Source organism: Lagopus leucura, unplaced genomic scaffold (assembly GCF_019238085.1).
Source record: "Lagopus leucura isolate 7727_CA_CO unplaced genomic scaffold, USGS_WTPT01 Super-Scaffold_100004, whole genome shotgun sequence".
Taxonomy (NCBI): Eukaryota; Metazoa; Chordata; class Aves; order Galliformes; family Phasianidae; genus Lagopus; species Lagopus leucura.
This window is the reverse complement of record NW_024962264.1, coordinates 11709766-11732108: the sequence shown is the minus strand read 5'-3', so window position 1 is coordinate 11732108 and position 22343 is coordinate 11709766. Positions and strand designations below refer to the sequence as shown.

The following is a 22343-nucleotide window of genomic DNA, read 5'->3' as shown; positions in this document are numbered from 1 at the left end:
CACTGATAATGGCGCTAACAAACAGTACTTCCCACATTGCTTTGAAGTGAAATACTACATTTCTGTATTGTATTACCACATTAGTATTAAGGAGCCTGTTCTGCTCACCTCTGGTGCCTCAAGAACTCTCGGTGATGGTACGAGATGTCAGTGAGAAGCTAACCTGTTCAGTCATGCAGCGTCTGATGCACAGACTAAGATGAGAATGATCCAAATCATTTATTACAAGTTCTCACATCACTTATATACATTCACAAGTTTTCTTTTTCTCACTTTCCTATCTGCTCCTACAACTTTCCCATCCACCTTTACATGCCAACAGAGCATTCTACAAACTCTTTAACCATTCACACAGGTGCTTATCCAGTCAGAGCCGTGAGACGTTCTTTCTTTTTCTAGAGGTGTCCTTGGTTCTCATGCTGTTTATCTTGCTCCACAGCTTCTGCTCTGAACAGTTTTTCTTGTATTCCCACAAGTCAAACAATAAGTGTCTAGGTACAAATGTTTTTCTTAAACATGTTGCAAATATAAAACCAAGAGTTTTCAGAAAAGCAGATAATGCAACCACTGAAGTACTACAAATAAATATGAGTACTTATCTATAATTAATATATTTAAAATGGCAAAAACCAATTTACATTATTAATGAATGTATGCATTGTTTACAAAGAACTTTGGATTTTTTCTTATTTTCCCAGTAATTTGGTTCTTTGAAGGCTACGGACTTTGGGTTGTTGCTGTTGTTATTTTCGGTGTCGTTATGTTGTTTTCTTTTGTTTTCAGTTTTTCTAAGAGTATGAGGCTGAGGCCTGGTCTCTTCCTGACAAGTTCTCATATCGTTTGTAGCAGTCAGGGTTTCTTCAGCGTTAGTATTTTAGGAGGAAGTTTTTCACACAGAGGGTGGTGATGCATTGAAACAGATTGCCCAAGGAGGCTGTGGATGCCCCATCCGTGGAGGCATTCGAGGCTAGGCTGGATGTGGCTCTGGGCAGCCTCGTCTGGTGGTTGGCAACCCTGCGCATAGCAGAGGGGTTGAAACTTGATGATCATTGTGGTCCTTTTCCACCCAGGCCATTCTATGATTCTAATATTATGTACAGGGGATTTAGGTCAGACGTTAGACAGAAATATTTAACTCAGAGGGTGACAAGGCAGTAGCACGGCTGCCCAGAGAGACTGTGAGTGCCCCATGCCTGGACTCAAGGCCAGGTTGGATGGGGTTCAGGGCAGTCTGAGGTGCTGAGTGGCAGCCCTTCCCACGGCATGGGGTGGAGCTGGATGGACTTAAAGGTCCCTTCCAACCCAAGCTGTGGTTACCTTTGTTCAGGACTCAAGCCTTGCTGTAGATACACACTTATCATAAGCTAACACACATCAGTCACTATAGGCTAGTTCCAATTAATCTCATATTAGAAGAGCATCAAACATTAGACTAGAAAACCTAATAAATATTTTCAACATTGCTGTCTTTGAGAAAGCTTTTGTACAAAGTGAATCAGAAGTAGATACCTTTTGTTCTTTTTTTTTTTTTTAAACCACAAATAAGTGAGTAGTACTCAAACAACTTTGAAAATGCCAGCACTTTACAAGGGCATGTAAACAGAAATGAGAGGTGAGACAATCATTCTGTTTTGCTTAACTGGAATAGTGTGCAAGACCAATAAAAGGAAAAAATGTATGTACTGAGAAGCAACTAGGATGATCAGAGGTTAAAAATACAAACATACAAGTTCTATCAGGAAAGACTAAAATATTTGTGTTTAAAATTCTTATGTTTAGTAAATGAGAAAACGTTTGCCACCAAGAAAAAAATAAGTTTCATTATTTTTGATGGAATGACACAAGCATGTTGAAAATGCAGTGAGGGAAATTAGGATATTTAAGCACTGGATCAGGTTCATTACTGTGATTTCTACTCTCGATGGTTCTTATTGAAAATCTCCTTTAACTTCATGTCCCAGAAATGATTCTATTTTGATCAAAAATTGGAACTTCTCCAACTTATGAGGTTCTCTTCTTCTGTTGTGGTTTTAGGCAATACTTTTTTCACTACCGTCTCTTAACAGAACTGAGGGTGTTCTGTCTTTATTATGCCAAGCTTCCACTGTCAAGAACCAATTCTACTCTGAAATAACTTCATAGACCAAAGTGACTGAAACACAAGTGAACATGAATTAATAATATGGTCCTCTGTAGCATAAATGCCAAGTCACATCTTGATCCAGTGACTGAGCACCTGGTGGGAAAGCAGTGCCAACCCAGGGGAGCTCATGTGCATGCAATGTACCTGAGTGAGCAGAGGGGGTGGAGCCAGGATCCACCCCTTCCCAGAGCTCGTGCAAAGGCACCAGTGTGGAGGCGAGGGTGTTTTGCCTGAGATCCTTGTGTACCTGAGGTCTTCTGAAGGTAAGCAGATTTTGTTTTGTTTCTGTGTTGACGGCTGCTACATTTGAGCAAGTCCTTGCTGCAGCCTAGGACTTCGCTGCTCTGTTATCATTGTTGTGCATTACATTGTGTTACAGCTCTGAAAATGTAGTTTTAAGGTGAGGTGGTATTGTCTCTTGGTTCTGATTCAGCAGTGCAGGAAATACAGGCTGATTGAATTCATATTGTTGCACATGAATATATGTTTTTTAAGCGCTGTGCTGATGCATAAGAGATCCCTTTCACAAGTGTTGGATAGGTTTACTGTGAACTAGCACCCTTGTTTGAGACTAGTGCCATCTCCAGAGTATCCACAGAGCCCCTTGTCTTCAGCAAGGAGATATGAGTGAGATACTTCTCAGAGAAACAAACTGACAGAGTTCATCTTCACTATTAAGACTTCTAGCACTAGAGAAATGAGCAAAAAAGCTACACTCCAGAGCTTGAAGTTAACAGCTGTATTAGTACCATTCTCCGCTATCGAAGAGACTGAGGTGTATTACTGCTGATGTCAATCATGTGTACACTCTGCTCTCATGAATTTCAAATTTATTTAAAAGAGAGTTATGTTGGAACATAATAAACGAGGATTATTCTTTAGTATGGAAACCTATAAATAATTTGTTAAGTTAAAACAGAAAAGAAAATAGACTGTTTTATAATTAGAGCTGGAAAACTTTGAGGCATATTTTATTCATGAGTTAGATTTTTATTTATATGCCAATAATTTCCTAGGTTTCCTCATTTTTCTTTACTTTGTTTTATACAAGTGTTTACCCTCAGTGAGAATTAGGCTGCCTGCTTGGTGTACTCAGAATTTCAGTGTTGGGTGACCAGGATTAAATTCAAATTCTCGTGTAGTCAAATTCGGATTTCCTTTCTTGTACTGTGGTAGCATTACTGCCGGCCTTTAAGAAAGCGTGCCTCCATTAGAGCGCTGCTGATTAGTTCAACCTTCACTCACAGCAGCAACATTACTAATGCATTTTTATTTCACTTTATTAAAACTTACTGAGAGTTAAAAACTCAGTGTAGTTTCTTGAGTGTTACCAGTACTAGGGTTTTTTCTTTTTGTAATCAAATGTCTGTCACACTTCTATCACAGAACTGTCATCAGTTGTAAGAAATTTATATTCCTTGTGGAAGTGCTGCCATAGCATTCTGATTACTTCCTTGCCTCTTTTGTGGATGATCACTGAAGCTGTTGTTCAGCTCCAGAAGCATTTGTAGCTATCATTTTGGGTGATGATTTATCATGTGGCTTCTTTATTTTCGAGATCACATAGATTTTTATTTTTTTAATGTTAGCTACCTGGGGACTTGTTAGCCACTTACTATTGCTGGGCTGTTTGGCATTTTATAGCACGAGCTTCTGTTTCAGTGAGTATTCAGTGAGTGTATTTGCTTAGCCAAGTTCTGCCAGAGTTTTATTCATTTGTGTGAGATGTCTCAAAATATACTAAGCAATGTAACCAGCAGGGGCTTTGTAAAAGGAGGGGATGAACATGAAATGATCAAGTATAAATAACCCTCATAAACAAATCCTCAGAAGGGCGTATCTATCATTCCTGTGTTTTGTATAGAGGGAATGCATACCGAGTGTTTGGAAATTCAGCAAGATGATTACGAAGTCGTCTTGCCATTTGGTTCTCAAAAGAATAGCCTTCCAGCTCTGTCAAATTCAGTAACAAAAAAAGCTTTTCAAACTGTTACCAGGTATGGTAACATATTACCATATAAACATATTACATTCAGAATTAAACAAATCCAGTAGATTAGTAGAGAGGCAGTCTCCAGTGTAGCTCAGGTAGTACTTGTCCTTACAGCCACATAATACCAATTCAGAACGTAAGTTTGTGACTTGTGATAAGAAGATTGTTATCTCTTGTTTTGTAATTACAGCATTAAAGCACAATATATGCACCCATTTGCGATTGAGAACAGTTTCTATTTCTTGTACATCTCTCTTTGTTCATTGCTTTTATACGACAAAATATGTGGGACCTGCCTATGTTCCTCAGCAGTAGAGAGATGAGTGGACTTCCCTTTCCACCTAGTTTTTATCTCAACCGGACTGAGATGTTAGTGTTGCCAGGTTTATACCTTGAGCATGAGTCAAGCAGCAGAAGATCATGAAGCTGAAACTAGTGATCCTCTTAAGTAAGTTCTGATTTTTTGAGTCTTTGGAATAGGTATTGTCTGTCCTGACATCATGTTTGAAAAACGTATTCTCTTAAATCCGTGAGTAGTATTAGTAGAAAATATTTATTCCATACTAATATGGCTTTAAGCACTTTGACCATGAGCAAAATACCAAAAATATATCGGCAATAAAATTTTTCTACACCAACTGGAAGTGATTCAGGAAGGGAAAAGAATAATATGAACTTAAATATGAGGAAGGAGTAAAATGGAAAGGTCATCTCCACCATCACCTACATCTGACCTTCACAGTATCAGCTTCTGCTGTGAAACTCTGCTTTTATCTGATTCATATTGGCCTGAGGGAGAACTGCTACAGCAGGATGCAGGTGCTCAGCAAGCAAACAATAATTCAGCTGTTCAGGGATATAGTACTGCATTTACAGTTCTGTTCCTTTAAGGGACAAACTTGATCTGGTATTTCCTACTGAGAAGACAGACATGATAAATATCATAATATCTCAGTGATCAGCGAGTGAGAAATATGCTCAATGACTTTGCAGCTGTACAAAACTGAATTCACCCAGGGAGGAGTATCTTCAAGATTTTCTCTATGCATGTCCATATGAAAATAATAATTACTCATAGACATCATTGTAAGAAGTCACTTGAAACTCTCTAAATAGGGTTTTTATAGAATGCTATTTTAACACAAATAGTATCTTGTTTGTTTATCTTGTGTTTCTTTTATTTTGATTGCCTGCTCCTTCGAGAGACAGCTGTCTCTTGATTGTAGTATATACTTGACTGGCAAAAAAAACAACTTCAGAGCTTTGTTATGGGTTTGTTTTTGTTGCCTGCATTTTTAGCTTTTTTGACTAAGTACCAAGTAATTTGTATAGTCCTTTAGTCATGTTACCCAGGTAAAGTTTCTCAGACGAAGGTGAATACAGATTGTTATTTTCTGTTTGAAATGAAAATAAAAGGACAAACTGCACTGCTCTTAATTGCATGTTCTAAGTATAGCTAAAATATACATATTGGGAAATACGTTCTTGCTTTATATATAGAAGCAATTTTAAAGTCTTCTATTTTCCTGAATTATCTCAGTTTCATTTTCTTCTAAAATCCCAACTTTGTTCTTTGTTGTTCCATAAAGCAAGAAGCGCGTGCGCTGAAGGATGCCTGATGGTTATTTGTGCAGATTCTAGTGAGGCAAACTGAGTATAAGAGGACGGAATGAATTACCACTAGGTTGTGCTGTTGGTCTGATATTGAGGCTCTTGTATTTAACAAACTGAATTTCAAAACTATCAGCTGTGATGTAAACATTCTCATTTGGAGTTCTCAGAATAAAAGTACAAAATACATCATTTTGTAAGAAGAGGAATGCTGAGTTTGAATGATGGTGGGTTTTTTTTTTTTTCCTATCATCCTCTGTAGTCATGCTTTTTGACACTTAAACCTGGAAATTATTTCATTTGCCAGGATTTTTCAGAATTTGTTACTTTGTAGCTAACATATTCCGTGTTTGTTTAGAAAGCAGTCTGGTAAGCCCTGCAACAGAACTTACAGGAAATTCTATGAGGGCTGCTCTGAAAATAATGTTCTGAAAGTTCTAATGTTTTGTTCTAATGTTTTGTAGTGTTGACCCATGAAGTCAGAAGCAGGTGTTGGTAGTTTGGCAGTAGAGATTCAGCTTTCCCCCCAGCTTTCCCTGTGCAACAGATGACAGCGGTGGGGCAGTCTGACAAAATGGTGCCTGACATGGATGAGCCTGTAAAGCAAAACTGTCATTGAACTCCTCCATGCAGAACTGACTGCACACATTGACAGTAGTTGATGCTTGCTGAACGTTTTTAGAGATCGAATGTGAGCGCAGCAAGGTGGTGGGTAGTACATTGCAGCAGTGGTGATGGCAGTGTGAAAGACAAGCCTCTTTACAGATGGCCGTGCAAAGGTTTTGCACCATGAAGTGGAGCACAAATTGGATAATGGTGGTAAAAAAGTTGAAAAATAGCATTTCATAGCTGAGAATTTGCTCTATCAAATAGTGCTACTGTGGTCTTTGTATCTGTTGCCATTTTCATGGAAATAAGTAGGAGGCATTACTCTTAGAGCAGCAAAAGTATTATAGCAGTGAAAACCAAAAATATGCTCTGAAGGGGCTGGTAGTTGGCAGTCCTTTCAAACTACTAACTATTCTTACAGACATCCAGAATTACAGAATCCTTCAGCAATGAAGGGAGAAAAAATTCTATGTAAGTTTTTTCTTCTGGATTTTCCATTTTAAAAGTAAAGCTGGAGCATAAAATGTTACAGATTCCTAACATACCTTTAGGTTCATGTGGTACAGACAGCACTTTTCACTACTAGTTGTGATTAAGTGATCTAGTAGGCCTATTTTTAATTTCTGTGATTTTTCTAACTTCTGCATCATGCTTCCATAATATTAAATATAGTATTTCCAATCACTTCCTCTAAATCCATTCCAAAAATGAAGTTTACAAAAGATATGCTTGGGTCATGCCTTCTCAGTTATTTACCTATTGATCTTGCTAATGGTTTGCCAGAAGTGGAAGGCAACACAGCAGATGTTGATATTCTTTGGCAAACAAACAGACAACAGCAAAAAATCCATGAGATAAAGTGTTTTAAATGAGAAAATCTCAATCAGATTGAAACATGTCAGCGTAACAACTGTTTCTTCTGAAGAGTATGTTTTCTCTCTTAACTTTTGAGAGGCATGAGCTGGTTTCTAATCTGGGAGCCAGAGATACTTAATTATTAACTACTTAATAATTATAAATCATTCTGAAATACAGTATTATGCAGATACCATAATTATTTCTGAGCAGTTGATTCTGTCCTAGGATGAGACCCAGAAAAAGACATGAACACTTAATGTTTAAGTCAGGTGGAATTTAGGGTCCTCTAAGTATTTACACATCTGCTCTGTAACACTTGTGGTACACTTGATTGGAGGCTTAAGTAGCTTTTGTTATGAGATGTGTAATAAAAAGAGTACTCCAGCAGTGCTATTTCAGTCTCTAAGGTATTTAAGCCCTAAGACTAAGCAGCCTGGTAATTAACTCAAGCTAATGTGCAATAGGTGTCCAGAAATGAAGCGTTCCTCTGTAAGTCTCCCTGGAGCAGTCTGTCCAGTAGGTGTGCTGTGAATATGCCTAGTGAGCCAGGACCCTGCAGCAAGAACTGGCCCCATAGTGGAAAAATCTGTTTCCTTTCAGACTGGAACTAAGCGCTTAGAACTGACAGAAGTGTGGATGAGTTCCAGGTTCAATCCCTTTCTCTGTCTGAGAGGTCTCAGCCCTTGCTTTGGATTAAGCCAATGGGCAGCAAACTCTTCAGAATGTAGAAAAGATTCTCCAATCTTCATTTCTCTTTCCAAAATATATATTCCTTGTTCAGGAATTTAAGTCTTGCAATTATGACACGTTGGTGAGAAAGAGTAGCTTGTCTTTTTGTTTGTTTTTTGTTTTTGTTTTACAGAAACTAGAAAAACAGTCAGTCCTGAATCAGTAGAAAGTAACTGTAAGTGCTGGGACTAGAATCCAAAATAGTGTTCTCTTCAGTTACTGCCTGCTTACGTTAGTTGCCTCCCCACAGAACATGATGGTTTTTCTTAACGCACTTTCCTGTATGCACTGTAAAAAGATTCTTAGTAGAGGATTCTGGGTTCAGATATGCAGGCCAGGAAGATGAAAATCAGATGCTGTGATACTTAGGAGTGCAGTGCTTTGTTGTCTTCTGGATTTGCCGTAGATTCAGTAAGAGAGATCTGTAAGATAGGATAGAATGAACACCATCTCTCTTCTCTCTTTGTTTCTTTCTCTCTATGCCTATGCCTGATCTTTTTCACCATAAGTCAAAGGTGAAAATTCTTATGATGGCAATGAAATCAGAATTGGGTTCTGAGTATTAATAGAAGAAGAAACTTCTTAAGAAGCTTCCTGTACGTAGTATCAATTGTACCTATTACCTATACATTTCTACGGGGATTTGTTCAAACTGTTTCTGCTGATGCCTTTTAAAGCACTTGTATGGGAACTGCTGAGTCGCAGACAGAAGCACTGATTGAGCACCTGGAACAAGATCTGATCAGCCCTGGAAGCACAGGTGAAGGCAATTCACATGTGACTAAAATGGGTGGAGCCTGGCTGCACCCCTTTTAGATCTCATTTTGAGGCTGGCTGCCACTGAGGAAGAATCTCTTGCTGGAGATCACTCCTTGGTGGAGTCTTCCTGCGAGTCTTGGTCTTTGGGTGTGAGTGAGCATCCTTTTTTGTAACACCTCATTGTGCGTATCCCAGGTTGGTCCTGCTGCCGTTCCAGTACTCTAAAAAATTAAAATGAGCTTTACAGCAATACAAATTCAAATATTCTGAGGTGTGAGCTGTTAAGTGGCTAAAAGTACTGTTAAAATGAGGGTAAGAAAAGTAGGCTTTTTTCTCCCTTCCTTTGTATATGTTTGATTTTGCTTTTGTCTTTGCATGTATTTGTTTGTAACAGCTTGTGCGGATGGATAATCAGTCATTACAGAATGAAATCATAAAGACTAAGTCTTCTGTTCTAGAAGAATGTTGGTATAGAGATGTGGGAAGAACGTTGAAAATGAAAATAGATTTTGATTCTTGTCAACATACAGATGTGGCTGGGGGTTAATCTTCGCATTAAAACCATTTCAAATAGATAGCTACTAGCTGTTAATGGAGAGCAAAAATGTTTATTAATAGCTGTAAAAATGCCTAAAGCCAAAAGGTGTTTTTCAAAAGCAATGGTGGAGTTTAAGTATTGTAGTGTTAGGGGCTTTATGGGTGCCCGTAATGAATTGCTTACTTTCCTACTGCAGCTTAGCTGGAACAGTCTGAAACCCCCTAACTGGGCCTCAATTAAAAAAACCAAAAAAAACTCTTCGATGTTTTAAAGTAGCTTTTCAGGCCTCCTGAGTGTTTCTGACACATCATTCTCAGACCCTTATGGACTGGGATGCTGCCAAACAGCTCTTTTCCCACAAACTTTAGTAATCTTTGAGTGCTGGATGGAAAAGCAGTACAGAATTTGAAAATACAGTATAGAAATTATTTTCTGAATCAAATCTGCAATATTTTTCTTCTGTTTTGTTACAAATATAGTAAGTTCATTTCTATGTCTTAAATTGTTTTAACGCTTTGTTTTTTTTTTTTCCTATTTAAGAAATAGTTCTGTATTACCAGCAGTACGATTCCTAGTATTGCTCTGTAAATTATTTGTGCTTTTCCTAATGTAAGGATGCTTTGATTTTGCCAGACATTGTACCATACTTGCGTTTAATTACAACCACATCAAAATATTTTAGAACTACAAAATATTTCATCTCAGATTATGCAGAAGAAATATACTGAGGGAGCCATGCATGGGCTAAATTCAGATCTTAGTTACCATGGCTAAAAGAAGCAAATCCAAGCAAGTCTCAAGAGTTTTGTATTTATTTTTTGGCAGGGTGGGTGGGGATTCTTATCCATTGCCAGACCTTACCAAGTTTTAGCATTCTCCAACTTCACTTAGAAACAAAAAGTATCAAATGTCATTGAAAATGGTGCTTTTATATATAATTTCTTTTGTTTTCCATCTCTTCCCTTACATCCTGTGCTTCCTTGAGTTTGACGTAATCTTATTTCGTGTTCCTGATAGTAATACTGCTTGTTCTCTGTGTGCTTGAACTAGTTGATTGCTAACATAATTCTTCTGATGCGTTTTGAAGTCCTTAGAAGGTGGTGAAGAGAGCACTGTAGCAAAAAGTTTTCAAGTAGCCATTCCAGAGTCCTAGTCAGTGTGCTGCAACTGTTACTGCAACAGTCACAGAGCAGGAATAGTGAACTTGATTTTAGTTTAGTTTGTGGAGCTCTCATTGATCAACAGCGCAGGGATTGCTGTCAGAATGTTCTGGGTCCTGTACTCCGAGCCAGCACTCTCAGGTGCGTGTAATGCTGTCCAGTAGTTTTGACTGAGAGCTGTATTCACATAATTCAGAGCAGAATTTTGAGTCAAATTGTTCTTTCAGTTCTGAGCATGTAAAACACCAGGGAAGTTTATTTCCTCATGAGTTTTGCTAGAACACGGAGTATATGTTTATCTTCCACCTTACAAACGCTCCTTGTCCTATTTTCATTTACTTGTGTGATTCTCTAATAACACCAATAACAAGCTGATTCCTTTTGGAGCTTTTGTTCACCTACTTTTACAGATACCATTACACAGAAAAAATAAATATATTCTACTTTAAAACCATTCACTGTTATGGTTTTGCAGTATTCAGAAACAGACACCTTAACACATGTAAGAACACTTCATCGAGGAAGAATATCTTTGTCATTTTGGAGAAAGATGCAAATTATTTTACTGTGGGGTGATAGAACTGGAACAGGTTGTCCAGAGAGGTTGTGGAGTCTCCCTTGGAGATGTTCACAAGCCATCTGTTTATATAGCCCCTCCTCAGCAATAGGTTGGACAAGAGTCTCTCCATTTGTTCCCCTCCATCCTCAACCATTCTGTAGTTCTCTAGAAGTGGACAGTAAAAATAGGAAGAACAATCCTACCAATGGTATTGTTAACTATTTCTGAGCTACTTGTTTCAAGACATGCTTCTCTATATTGATGTGGCCTTAGCTGTTCTGGGTAGAAAATTATTAGTAGGGGCACTGTTATGGAAGGATAGTCACTGTGTTCCATGCTTAGCCATGATGACCCTGAAGCATTTCCAGTACAAACAAGTCTGTATAAATGCACTGACATGGAAATAGACAAGTCATACAGCTCTTACTCTTACTTTTCTTCCTCTTAACAACTTCGTTTTGAGTTTGTTACTGTTTATGTGCTATAATGTGAAGTTCTATCTTAACAGGATTTCAAGTGATCTCCCATCCTCTGTTACTTTGTTGTCATTTTACTGATGCTCTGAGACATAGAGATATTACCTTATGACTTAGACTAACTTAACAGTCGAGCCCCACTTAAGTGATGTTGGTAAGATCTTCTAGTATGATTTTAAACAGTTACTCTAAGTGCCGAAATTGAAGAAGAATGTCTCATAAATTATGTTCAGATCATCTTGCTAAGAACAGTTGTTAACACTGACACGTAAGTTCAGTATTATGATCCTTCAGCATTTCTACCACCTTAATTCTGTATCTCCTAAACTATGCAGCAGAATGTTTGTCTAAATACATTCCTTAGTGTCAAAGAGGAACACTTTGCTGGAGTCAAGAGAATCTGTGTAAGCTTAGTGGCAGAAACTGGCCAGGGTCACTTTAATCTGATTTATATACCTATGAATGTTCTGATTAACTGGTTAGTGAGACCACTATTCCCATCAGGAAGTTTATCAAATAGTAATCAAAAAATACTGTGTTCTTCTGCAGAGAGGTATTTCACCAGAGGAGACAGCAGATTCTCATTAAAAGAAGAAGCTAATTCAGCAATTGTTTGCTCAGGAATTCTAACAGTAATTGCTCTTAGAATTTTTCATGATTATGTCATTTTTCTATTTTGTTGTATTTTTGTTCTAATGTCTACCAAATACTTCTGAAAACACACGTTAGTAAAGTTTTGATGGTACAAATACAGTGTTAGATAACTACAGAGAGATAAAGAAAAAAATACTTAGATATTTTGCTGATGCGCCTGGGTCATGTTGGTCTCTCCTTCTCTTCCATCTTGAAAATAATCTAGCAGAGCTCCAAAGAATAGAGAAAAGGGCAAAAAGACCATTCAAGGTAGAGAACAGTTTTCATACAACATGAGTAAACAGGCTAGGAAGCAAGTAAACTCATGAGCAGTGAGGTAAACAGTTTTTTACTGTTTCTTAGTACAAGTGCAATGGGATACTGAATGAAATTATCAAATGGAAAGTTCATAGCATATCCTCACAAAAATGTTAGTTAGCAAACTGATTCATTGCCTCAAGATGCTGTGGATATCAAAGGATTGAACACAATCAGAAAGGGGAATGCAGAGAAATACTTCTAATTTATCCCAAATATACTGATTCTCCCCTCAAATTGGTGAAAGCTTGAAGTGATCTATCAGGGAGGTTCCTCTGTGCTTATAATGCCCTTTTACCCTTCCCTAGGTATCTGCTTTTCATCATAACTATCATAACATAGGAAGGTCTGACTCAGTATAATTGCTTTTAGCTCTTTGGATTCTTACAATCTTTAATATATTAGTATTCTTACGCAAATAAAAAATGAAGTTGGCTTGTATGTTGGTCAGGAGTGTGTTCATTTCTCATGGGGAGTTCTAAAATATTTGTATAGCACTAACTTATTCTTGCACCAATTTTTTAATTAGTATTTTTTACTTATTTTTACTTATTTTTACGTATTTTTTAATTAGTAGCTTTACTTTTGAAGGGCATCTCAAGAAACTGGTTTATTCACTCCCTAAAAAATGTTATACATAATGATTGTATATTCTGAATGCAATAATTTCATTTGAAATCACACTACAGTCCCATATTAAATCCCTGTCCTGTGACACTTAATCTCTTTGTGCTTGCCCCAGACTGCATTTCTCTTTTTTTTCCCCCGCTATATTCCAATTGCAGACATATCACTTACTTGGTTATCGCTGTCACCTGGAGGTCTGTTTCCACAATTCAGTCTTCCCAGTAGGTAGTATCTTTTGATCATCTTTAGATGCATTCCTTTCTTTTTCTGCCAATTGATACAATTTATCTTCTGCCCATGCTTTTCTTGTTTTAGGGTGTCATCTATTCTATGATGTTATTATAAAATAAAATTGATTTACTTCCTTGCTTATAGTAAAACCTTCTAGATTCTTTTTCTTTTTCGAGTAATATTTGTGAATGTCAGGTTGTTCATCTTAAAATGCAAATTCTCTAGCTATTCTGAGATCACTAACAATATAGCAAAAGCTAGATCTCCCACACTGTAAAGTTGCACACATTGCTGTGTTAATCAACTTTAAGTTTGAATTGAAGGGCTTTTTTTCGTCACTGTTTACATTGATGAAATGTCTAATGCAGCACTCCTACAACTCCACAAATAAAAGCAATGTTTTTGTTTTTCTTGGGAAAATGCTCTTTTGGGACAAGGTGCTAGTTTATATTAGTTTCCTTTATAAAAGAAGTACTTTAATCTGAGTCTTGAAGAGATTTGCTCTTTCAGGCCTTTGTTTGCAGAGATTCATAATAAAAATCATGTCTTCCACAAGTGTATTTGACCTAGTTCTAAATGAATTCATTTGGATGCCAGTAACCATTAATTGCAGTAAAATGTCATGTTGTATTTACTATGCTGCTGAGGTGTTTGGTCTGTCTAATCTGAGCTTTTTGCCTCTGTACTGAGAGTACAAACACCAAATCTAGATTAAAATTATTTTATCTGTAGTTCATAACTCTGGAACTGTTTGCAGTGTGAATGTTAATCCATCTCAAATGAAAATTCAGAATTGCCTATCTTTTTATAAGCATTACCAATTTTATGACTTTTAGCTTAGTATAAGGACTGTATAAATCATTTACTTTCACGATGTGAGGCAGACCCATTCATCATCTTATTCACTGTGAGTCTGAGGTGGCTTTGAGGAAAAAATTGATAGGAAGCCTTTCCTAGAGATAAAAGCTAATTTCAATACCAATGCTAAATTGCTCTTTTTCCCTTTAATTTTACTCTGTTTCCTATGTTCACTTACCCTAAAATTGTCTTATTTTATTTAGCTTTATTTTCAGTAACTACCCTAACAATATAAGGTATGTTTGCACTAGAATTTTTGGAACAGGATAGTAAAACCAAAGGCCAGCTTTAGGCCTGCGTAGTGTAAACTTTTGGAGTATTGGATGTAGTGAAGAGTTCAGTATAAGTTAATTCATCCTACTTCTTGGCAGTGGTATGTCAAGAATTAGATCTCAGGGAAAAGGACAAGGTAACAGCAAAGAGATACCAAGGGCAAACTCTAAGCGCTGAGTAGGGGGACTCGGAATTTAGAATTCAATACGCAGCTTCTCATTTCTCTAACTGGTCTACAGACTACTGAGAGAAAGTTTCTGCCTTTTGAATCTGCGGAGTTCTAAGGATACTGCAGAGTTTGGATAATTAAAACAGGTAATGCTCAGAATTTCTTGTAGATCACTTAGTCATCATAAAATATTAGCATTAAATATTATTGGCTTTCATTTCTAATGCTTTTTATGGTTGCAGTGCAGGCTACGTTGCCGTGGCTTGTGAAGTATAGTCTCGGAAAAATTTTTAGGGTATTTGTACAACGTGTATTTGAAATAGATTTTCAGCTCCCTGATGAGATTGGAATTGTTCCTGAGTTGCACTGTTTGTTTATTTGGGATAGTTAATCCTCTGCATTTTCTGTCCTGGCACCGACTGTAATAAATTGTTGTTAATACCTCTGGAATGGCCAGGTCACAGCCTAAACCAGTGGTTGAGCACCAGGTGAGAAGGCAGGGCTAAACCGCGAGCTCAGGTGCAAGCTTTGCTCTTGAGTGACTGGTAAGTGTGGGGACCGGATTCTCTTCTCCTTACCCTCATGTAAGGGTTAGCAGCCAAGGGAGCAGTATCTCTCCAGATAGACTGCACTGCTTTTGAACTGTCACTGTTTGTTGGAAGGGGTGGGCAAATGTTTTTTCTTCTTTGTTACCTTCTATTACTTCGTAGCACTTACATCCTAGTAGAAAGCGCTGTCACTGTTTTCCACTGCCATACATTAAAGTATGGTAATTTGGGGTACAAAGTAGTGCCATAGATGTAAAGTGTTCATTAAATTAATTATCTGTATTAACATAGAAACTCAACAGTGAAAGAGTTAGCAGGTTATCCTATAAATTAAGCATATCTTGTTACTCTTATCTTACATTCAAGGGAGAGTATTACATTTTACCTGCAGATTAACTAAAAAAAGTAATATACTGTTACTAAACAGAGCTTGATAATAATTATTTTCATCTTGGTTTAGCTATAGAAGTTCCTTTTCTTTTGACATTTAACTCTTTTTTTTTTTTGCACGTGTGTTATAAGCTCTTCTTATTATTTCACTTGTTAACTTTATTTGCATACAAAACAAGCTTTAAGAATGCTTATACTTGTGACAGAAACTTCTGAGCGGGAATGGAAGTATGTGATGTCTTCATGCAGCATTTAGTTGGTGTAAACTGTTTTCCCAAAGCCACGAAATACATCCTTAGAACAGCTAAGTGTGAAATCAGCTACAGAAGATAAAATTCTTCTGAAAGGCACATTCCAGAGGTCTGTGTAGCAGGAGAATAGCAAGGGTTTTCACTTGAAGTCAGCAGGGCGCACCCCCAAAGAGGTGTTTTGCTCTTGTGTAAGTCAATGCTCCAGAAATACAGCATGCTATGTACCTGCATTAGTAAATATTGATTCTGTGATTCCTCTGTATAACATTTCTGTATTTCTGAGGTATGTACCCCCATTGATTTCAGCGTGGAGTTGTTGCAGTAAAACTGGTCTGCATAACTGCAGCAGGCATGTAAAGGACATGTAAAGTTAGGATATGGATAGGCTTTTTGGGTAGTCACAAAGAAATTGCTCTGTAGACAGTGAATTTGGCTGTGTCAAGTTGGCAGTGGTCGGGGGCTGATGGTCTTTCCTGGGAAAGCCTAAAACCAAAGTTTCCTTCCGAACTCCTGCATTCTATTGTGACTCCCGCCTTGTTTGAGTGCTTGCTAGTGAATGGTTGGCAGAAAAGAGCCACAGTCATGTATTGTTAAGGTTCCAAAAGAATTAAGAATTTAGCATTGTTTTTAAAAAGATGAAGAGTAACAAAAGCAATGGTAGCCCATGATAGTGCAAAGCTGTGACTCCAGCAACAGTTCATTTCAGAAGCAGGTGTATATATACGTATGGGACAAAAAGTTGATTCTAGGTGGAATACTGGAGGTCTTTGCATTTCATTTGCATTTAGAGAAAGTGAACGTGACCTACAGTTTTCTATTATCTTCTTTCCCCACATATGGAGTGTGTTTCTTAGTTAAGACAAACCTGTTTTTTGTTCATTTGCTTTGTTGTTTTTTTTTGTGTTCTTTTTTTTTTTTTTTTCCTATGCAACTAGGTGATTACTTCTGTTCTGTAAATATGTAATTATCTTCCCTTGTGGAAATGCTAAGTCGTAGCTTGAACCGGTGATTGAGCACCTGGTGGGAAGCAAAACAACTTAGGGGAGCTTATGTGCATCCATTACTAAGCCAAGCTTTGCACAACTGATAGTTTGAAAGAGATTTTGCCAGGCAGTGTTGCCATGCAGTTCAAGTGTGTTTCTTTTAACAAAAATGCTTACTTTGACTCAGGGACATTTGACAGAGATCTAAGTGTAGAAATGCATGGAATTTGTACCATCCTCCTTTCAAACTGAGACTCGTAGTGCTTCTAAGAATCGTATGATATAGTAACAAGGTTGTGGTAAATATGCAAATGGTGAGAGGGAGAGCAAAATCAGTAATTCCACAAGCACTCGAACTTATGAATACTGGTTTCCAAGAGTGTTTGTTGGTTTTATTCTCAAATGCCTTACAAGTTGTAACCTCTAATCAAAATAACTTTTCAGCTGTCATGTTCTCAACACTACTGTATTATGTTAACTCATGGAATACGTATGTATTCAATTTCAGCAATCTTTTTTGTAAAGCATGGGTTTTTGTTCTTCCATCCATCCATTTTCACAGAATCTGCTGTAACTTTGAAACTCTATCAGATTTGCTTTAAATTGTCTTTTAAGCCAGGGAGTCATAATTGTTGTTGAGAGATGTAGGTATAGACAGGTAAAAACCTAAAACTGACTGCATTAAAAGCAAAATAAATGTATTCAAACATGATGGCTGCATATACCTGCTTTCAGGAAACCCGAGTAATGGTTTTATCAGGTAAAATTTAGGATGAACTCTTACATAGGCAATTTAGCAAGAGTACCTAGGTCAGGTCTAAAGCACAGTTTCATATGTAAATGAACACATGCAACTTAAATGTAACTAAACACATGTATGCTGTATCTGTGAAGTAAAGATAAGGTACACAAAGGGGAAATGTTTAGTGAGGTAGTTTCAAATAAAACATATTGTAAACAAGAGCACTTGGGTTCTAAATTTAAAGAAATGTCTGGGAAGTGCCTGATTTTTAACTAGTGAGATTGTACGTAGGAGAAAACAGTAAAATTTTATGCTGACAAGAATTGGCAATTTTGAAGTCCATTAAAAAAAATATGATGATGATAGTTAAATGGATTTTAATTATGATGTACAGATAATACAAAAAGTGAAAGAAATTAACCTGGACATGTGGAGAACAAGATGTAAAAATATTAATTTCAAGAATTGTACTGAAAATATGGTAATAACTTCTCCTGCCCAACAGAAAACAGTACTGAACCTTTAAATAGGAAGGAGACAACTTTAAGCAGGAGTAGGGGGAACAAGTATGAATATGAAGGAGGTATTAAATGTAAACACTACATGAAGTATGGATAGCAGGTAAAGATGAGCTGAGAGGTGAATCCTGTAAGATTCCAGAAAATAGAATTGCGGAATAGAGATTTCTGTATAGAAACAGCTGGGCTTGGTTGAGCAAGAACTGCAAACTGGGGATGTAAACAGATCTGTAAAATCAGATGAGTAAGGAAGGATACTTCTTGTGGAAGGTTATTAGGATGCAAAGAATAAAACAGCTTCTGTGCAACAGCAGAGCAAAACTAAACCTGCAGTAGTTTTGGTGCACAAGAGTAAATGTCGGAGCACTTTTTTTGCTAAACAAGGGGATAGGGTTTAAAGTTGAAGGAGGGAAGATTTAGGTTGGATATCGGGGGAATTTCTTCTCTATGAGAGTGATGAGGTGCTGGAACAGGGTGCCCCAAGAGGCTGTGGGTGCCCCATTCCTGGAGGTGTTCAAGGCCAAGTTGGATGGGGCCCTGGGCAGCCTGGTCTGGTATTAAGTGTGGAGGTTGGTAGCCCTGCGTGTGGCAGGGGGGTTGGAGATTCATGATCCTTGAGATCCCTTCCAATACAAGCCATTCTATGAACTTGGCCAAAAAAAAAAACGAAAAAAACTTATTACTAAATGCAGTTGAATTTCTGGTTTGGCTCTTTTACAGAAAATGAAGTGCCAATTTATTGAAGGTCACTCCCCGTGTCTGTTTTCCTCTTTCATTTAATATCTGCTCAATACATTCAGCAATGAGGGTGTGAGGATATTAAAGACTCCGTGTAATTAGGCCTTCCATATTGAAAGCATTGTTACTAATTTGCTATGATTTTTGATACGGTTTGAGGATTAACAGTTTTGAGTGAAGTTGAGCCGAGTTGCATTCAGTAGAATTGCTACAGAGCACTGTCAGCAGACCGTATTTATGCTAATAACATGACCATAGTTTTGTATGTATTTATAAACACATAGAGCATGGAGACAAAAGCAAACAAATAAGTTAAAAAGTTTTTTTTAATATACTTGAGAAGATCTGTGTGAATGTAAACATTTGGGAAATTTGTGCAGCAGGCTTCACTGTAGGCACTAGCATTTTGACCTTGTAAATAATGGTAGAACCCTGCATATTTTTTACTTGAAAAGTAACACTTGCAAAAAATTGTGGGAATTCAGTTACTGTTTCTTAATATGGCACAAAAGAGTTACAGATTTCCTGGCAGGTTTGTGCGCATTTCTGACACCATGCTGTGTAATTCCACTACTGAATAAGCCTACCATTAATTTTTTTACACCAAACAATGAATCTCTTGCCATGTAACCACAATAGGTGGAAATAAATAAGTAAAATACTGGTTTATATGTATGCAAGCAAATTTTTCTATATGTTATTAACAGCATTTTTTGGTTAACAATTCTGTCAAACCTCGTAAAAATCTTTGAACATGGTGAGAGTAAGGCAAAAAAAACCTCTGTAAGCAAATGGCACCAAATACCTGTGTGCATATCCAACTCTTATGGACTTCCACAGTTCTGCGTTGGCTATGACTGTAGTAGCTTCTTGTTCACCATGTGTAAGTAGTGTTATGCACAGTTGCTATGGAAGTAATCATATTCTCAGATCTCTTTGAACAGGTTTATTAATATTTCACTGTGTTCCAGTGACTCATTTTGACACAGATTTAAAGCAGCTATAGTCTAAGTAGATTAATATGTTAATATAGTTTACGAATTAACATGACAGGTTAATTGAAAACACATTGTAAGATGCCTGAGGACATCTTTTATTCATTTTTCTGATATAAACTGTTTATTTTGTACAAAGCTTTAAAATAAATAACACAGCGCAGTACTGCATTATTAGTACCTCTTTTTTGGTATTAATCGGTGCTTAAGTGCCAAATGTCGTTGCTCTTTTGTATGGTTTCTTCCTATTTTTGGGTACTCAAGTGCTGTAAGTGTGAGCTGCCCAGCTGATATCATGACTTATGTTACAATAAGTAAATAACATACTGATGTGGAACAAAACATTTTCCAAAATAAATCTGAGTAAAAATACTGACAACAATACGAAAAATGTAGTGGTGCATGGAATATATCCACCACAAAAACAGAAGTCGAAAGACAAATGGGCAGAGAGGAAATATACACAGGTTCCACTTAGATATTTTCAGAAGAATTCCATAGTGATAATTCTTAGTGACAATCAGGTAAGAAGACTGATGTACCAGTTAAACGTTGGATAGTTTCTGCTTGGTTCGGAAGAGCAAACCACCTGTATGGGTCGTGTCATTTTTTAGGTTTCATACTCGTCATAACTCTCAGAGACAGAATTACCATCCAGTAGATCTCAGTTCACAAAGCATCACAGCTGTAGTCTGTCAACTCTAGAGATAGCTACAAGGATGTACACTTCTGAATTGATGATGGAACGCTCATTAGGCTTCTTGTAGAAACAACTTTGTTGTGATAGTTATTTTTCTGATTGATTCCGAAGTGGTGACAGAGTCGTTAGTATTCAGTTTATGCTGTCTTTATGGCTGCTTCGATCTGTGTTGTGATTGTTTAATTCTTGGTTTTTCCACTGGATGCTTGTTCCATTCATGGGCACTGAAGTCGCTAAACTTTTTGACTGGGAGCAGCAACAACAAAGACATGACTGAAAATTTGGGAGGAAAAAAAAAAGTTGTCACAAATCTGTCAGCTCTGTAAACACTGCCAACAATACTTTTTATTTTGAAATGAACAGAGGATTCTCACTGAGTGAGTGATAGGCGCATGTGAGCAAAATTTTTACCTTATGACTGTAAATGGTTTATAGGCACAAAGTTGCACATAGGCCTGTCCTTTGCCTTTGACTTGAAAACAGCTTTCATAGGAAACATTGTAGAAGTTGGGTGATGGTTTTTCCCTCCACAATTCAAATAAAATGTAAGAGAGAAAAGAGACTTAGGTCTCTTCTGACTTCTTAGAAGAAGGCAAAATTGTTTAGGAAAAGGGATGGTGAGTATGTTGAGCTCTGTATCATTTTTCACCTTTAAGAACAGATAGTAAACAAAAAGAAGGTAATCCGTGGCTGGGATGTCCTCTTTTCTCACCTGAAAGGATGAGGAATTACTCTTCAGCTTTTCTCCTGTCCTTTTGCAGAAACTAATGCTTAACTCTATGAAGATGGAAGCTTTGCTTTACGGGAAGAGAGTTAGCTCCTCAGAGGAGCAGTGGCAGTAATAGCACTAAATCCATAACATCTCTGAGCAAAGTTAGCAGGAAGTGTTGGAGAAGGATGTGGCCAGTCGTATGATATATATACTATCTATGTGTGGGTGGGGATATAAAATATCAGCAGAGGAAGAATATTAAGCTTGAATATGAAATTGAGAGATTGGCTGAAATGATCATGTTGTACTAGAAAGGAAAAGGGAAGTTATAATATGAAGCTGGAAAGGATGAAATCATATCTGAAAATGACTCAGCGTTGTTGGATGGAGTTATCTTTTGGAAGAGCAAAGGGGAAAAAAATGTAGTAATGATACGAAGAACATCCGTGTTACTTTTACTTGATGTCAGGTCAACACATGTTATCTTCTCCACTGTTCCCAAATGAAGTAGGAGACCATCAAAACCAAAGCTGATTTCATGTTAGCCATGTGGAAATACTCCCCTGACAAACTTTCCCTACTTTGATCATTTATTACATTGTTTTCGATATTCTGTGTCGCCTATTTGAATTCGGAAAGTGTTGTAGTACAGCTCTGTCTTTGTTTTTCTTTGCAGATTAACTATGTCTTCCTATTCCCTCTCACCACCCTATAACACTATTTGCTCTCATTTTCCTTCTGTCATTATGGCCTTGCAGAGACATGGTGTCACAGTTATTTTAGCCTTAAAATATGTTTTCCAGTGTAGGAACTGGAAGAATGCAGGCAGAAGCCATAATGTTTATTTACTTACCAAGGTCAACTGAAGTGCCTGCTTTGATATAAAAGTCTGGAAACTTTAGTTGGGATTGTTTAACTGCTGTCAGATCTAGTACCCTACGTAAATGTCTTTTTTGCTCATCTAGAGCAGTGAATTAGGGTATCAACTGAATTCTATTTAATATACAGGTCACATTCTTATAAGCACCACTTACAAGAGCGTGTCTATCTTGCTGATTGTTTACATGTGAAGACTGTGTCAGACTTATTTACTGATCTAGCATTTCAGATAAAGTGGACAGTTTCCTCTTTGAGTTTTATATGTCTGCAGTATGACCTGCTAGCTGGTGACAACTTAGTCATTCATTTGCATGCCTCTCCTCCTAGGTGAGGAAGAAAGGTA

The 22343-nt window shown here is 37.3% G+C and overlaps 1 protein-coding gene across 1 annotated transcript in view; it reads right to left on the bottom strand.

The window, feature by feature from the left end:
- Nucleotides 1–19022: 19022 nt before the first annotated feature.
- Nucleotides 19023–22343, bottom strand: part of EDNRA (endothelin receptor type A) — a 29116-nt gene continuing 25795 nt past the window's right edge. Inside the window, exon 8 of the mRNA XM_042870545.1 lies at nt 19023–20682. Within this exon, the coding sequence (XP_042726479.1) occupies nt 20542–20682 (141 nt within the window). The 3' untranslated portion in view covers nt 19023–20541. The remainder of the gene's footprint in view (nt 20683–22343) is intronic.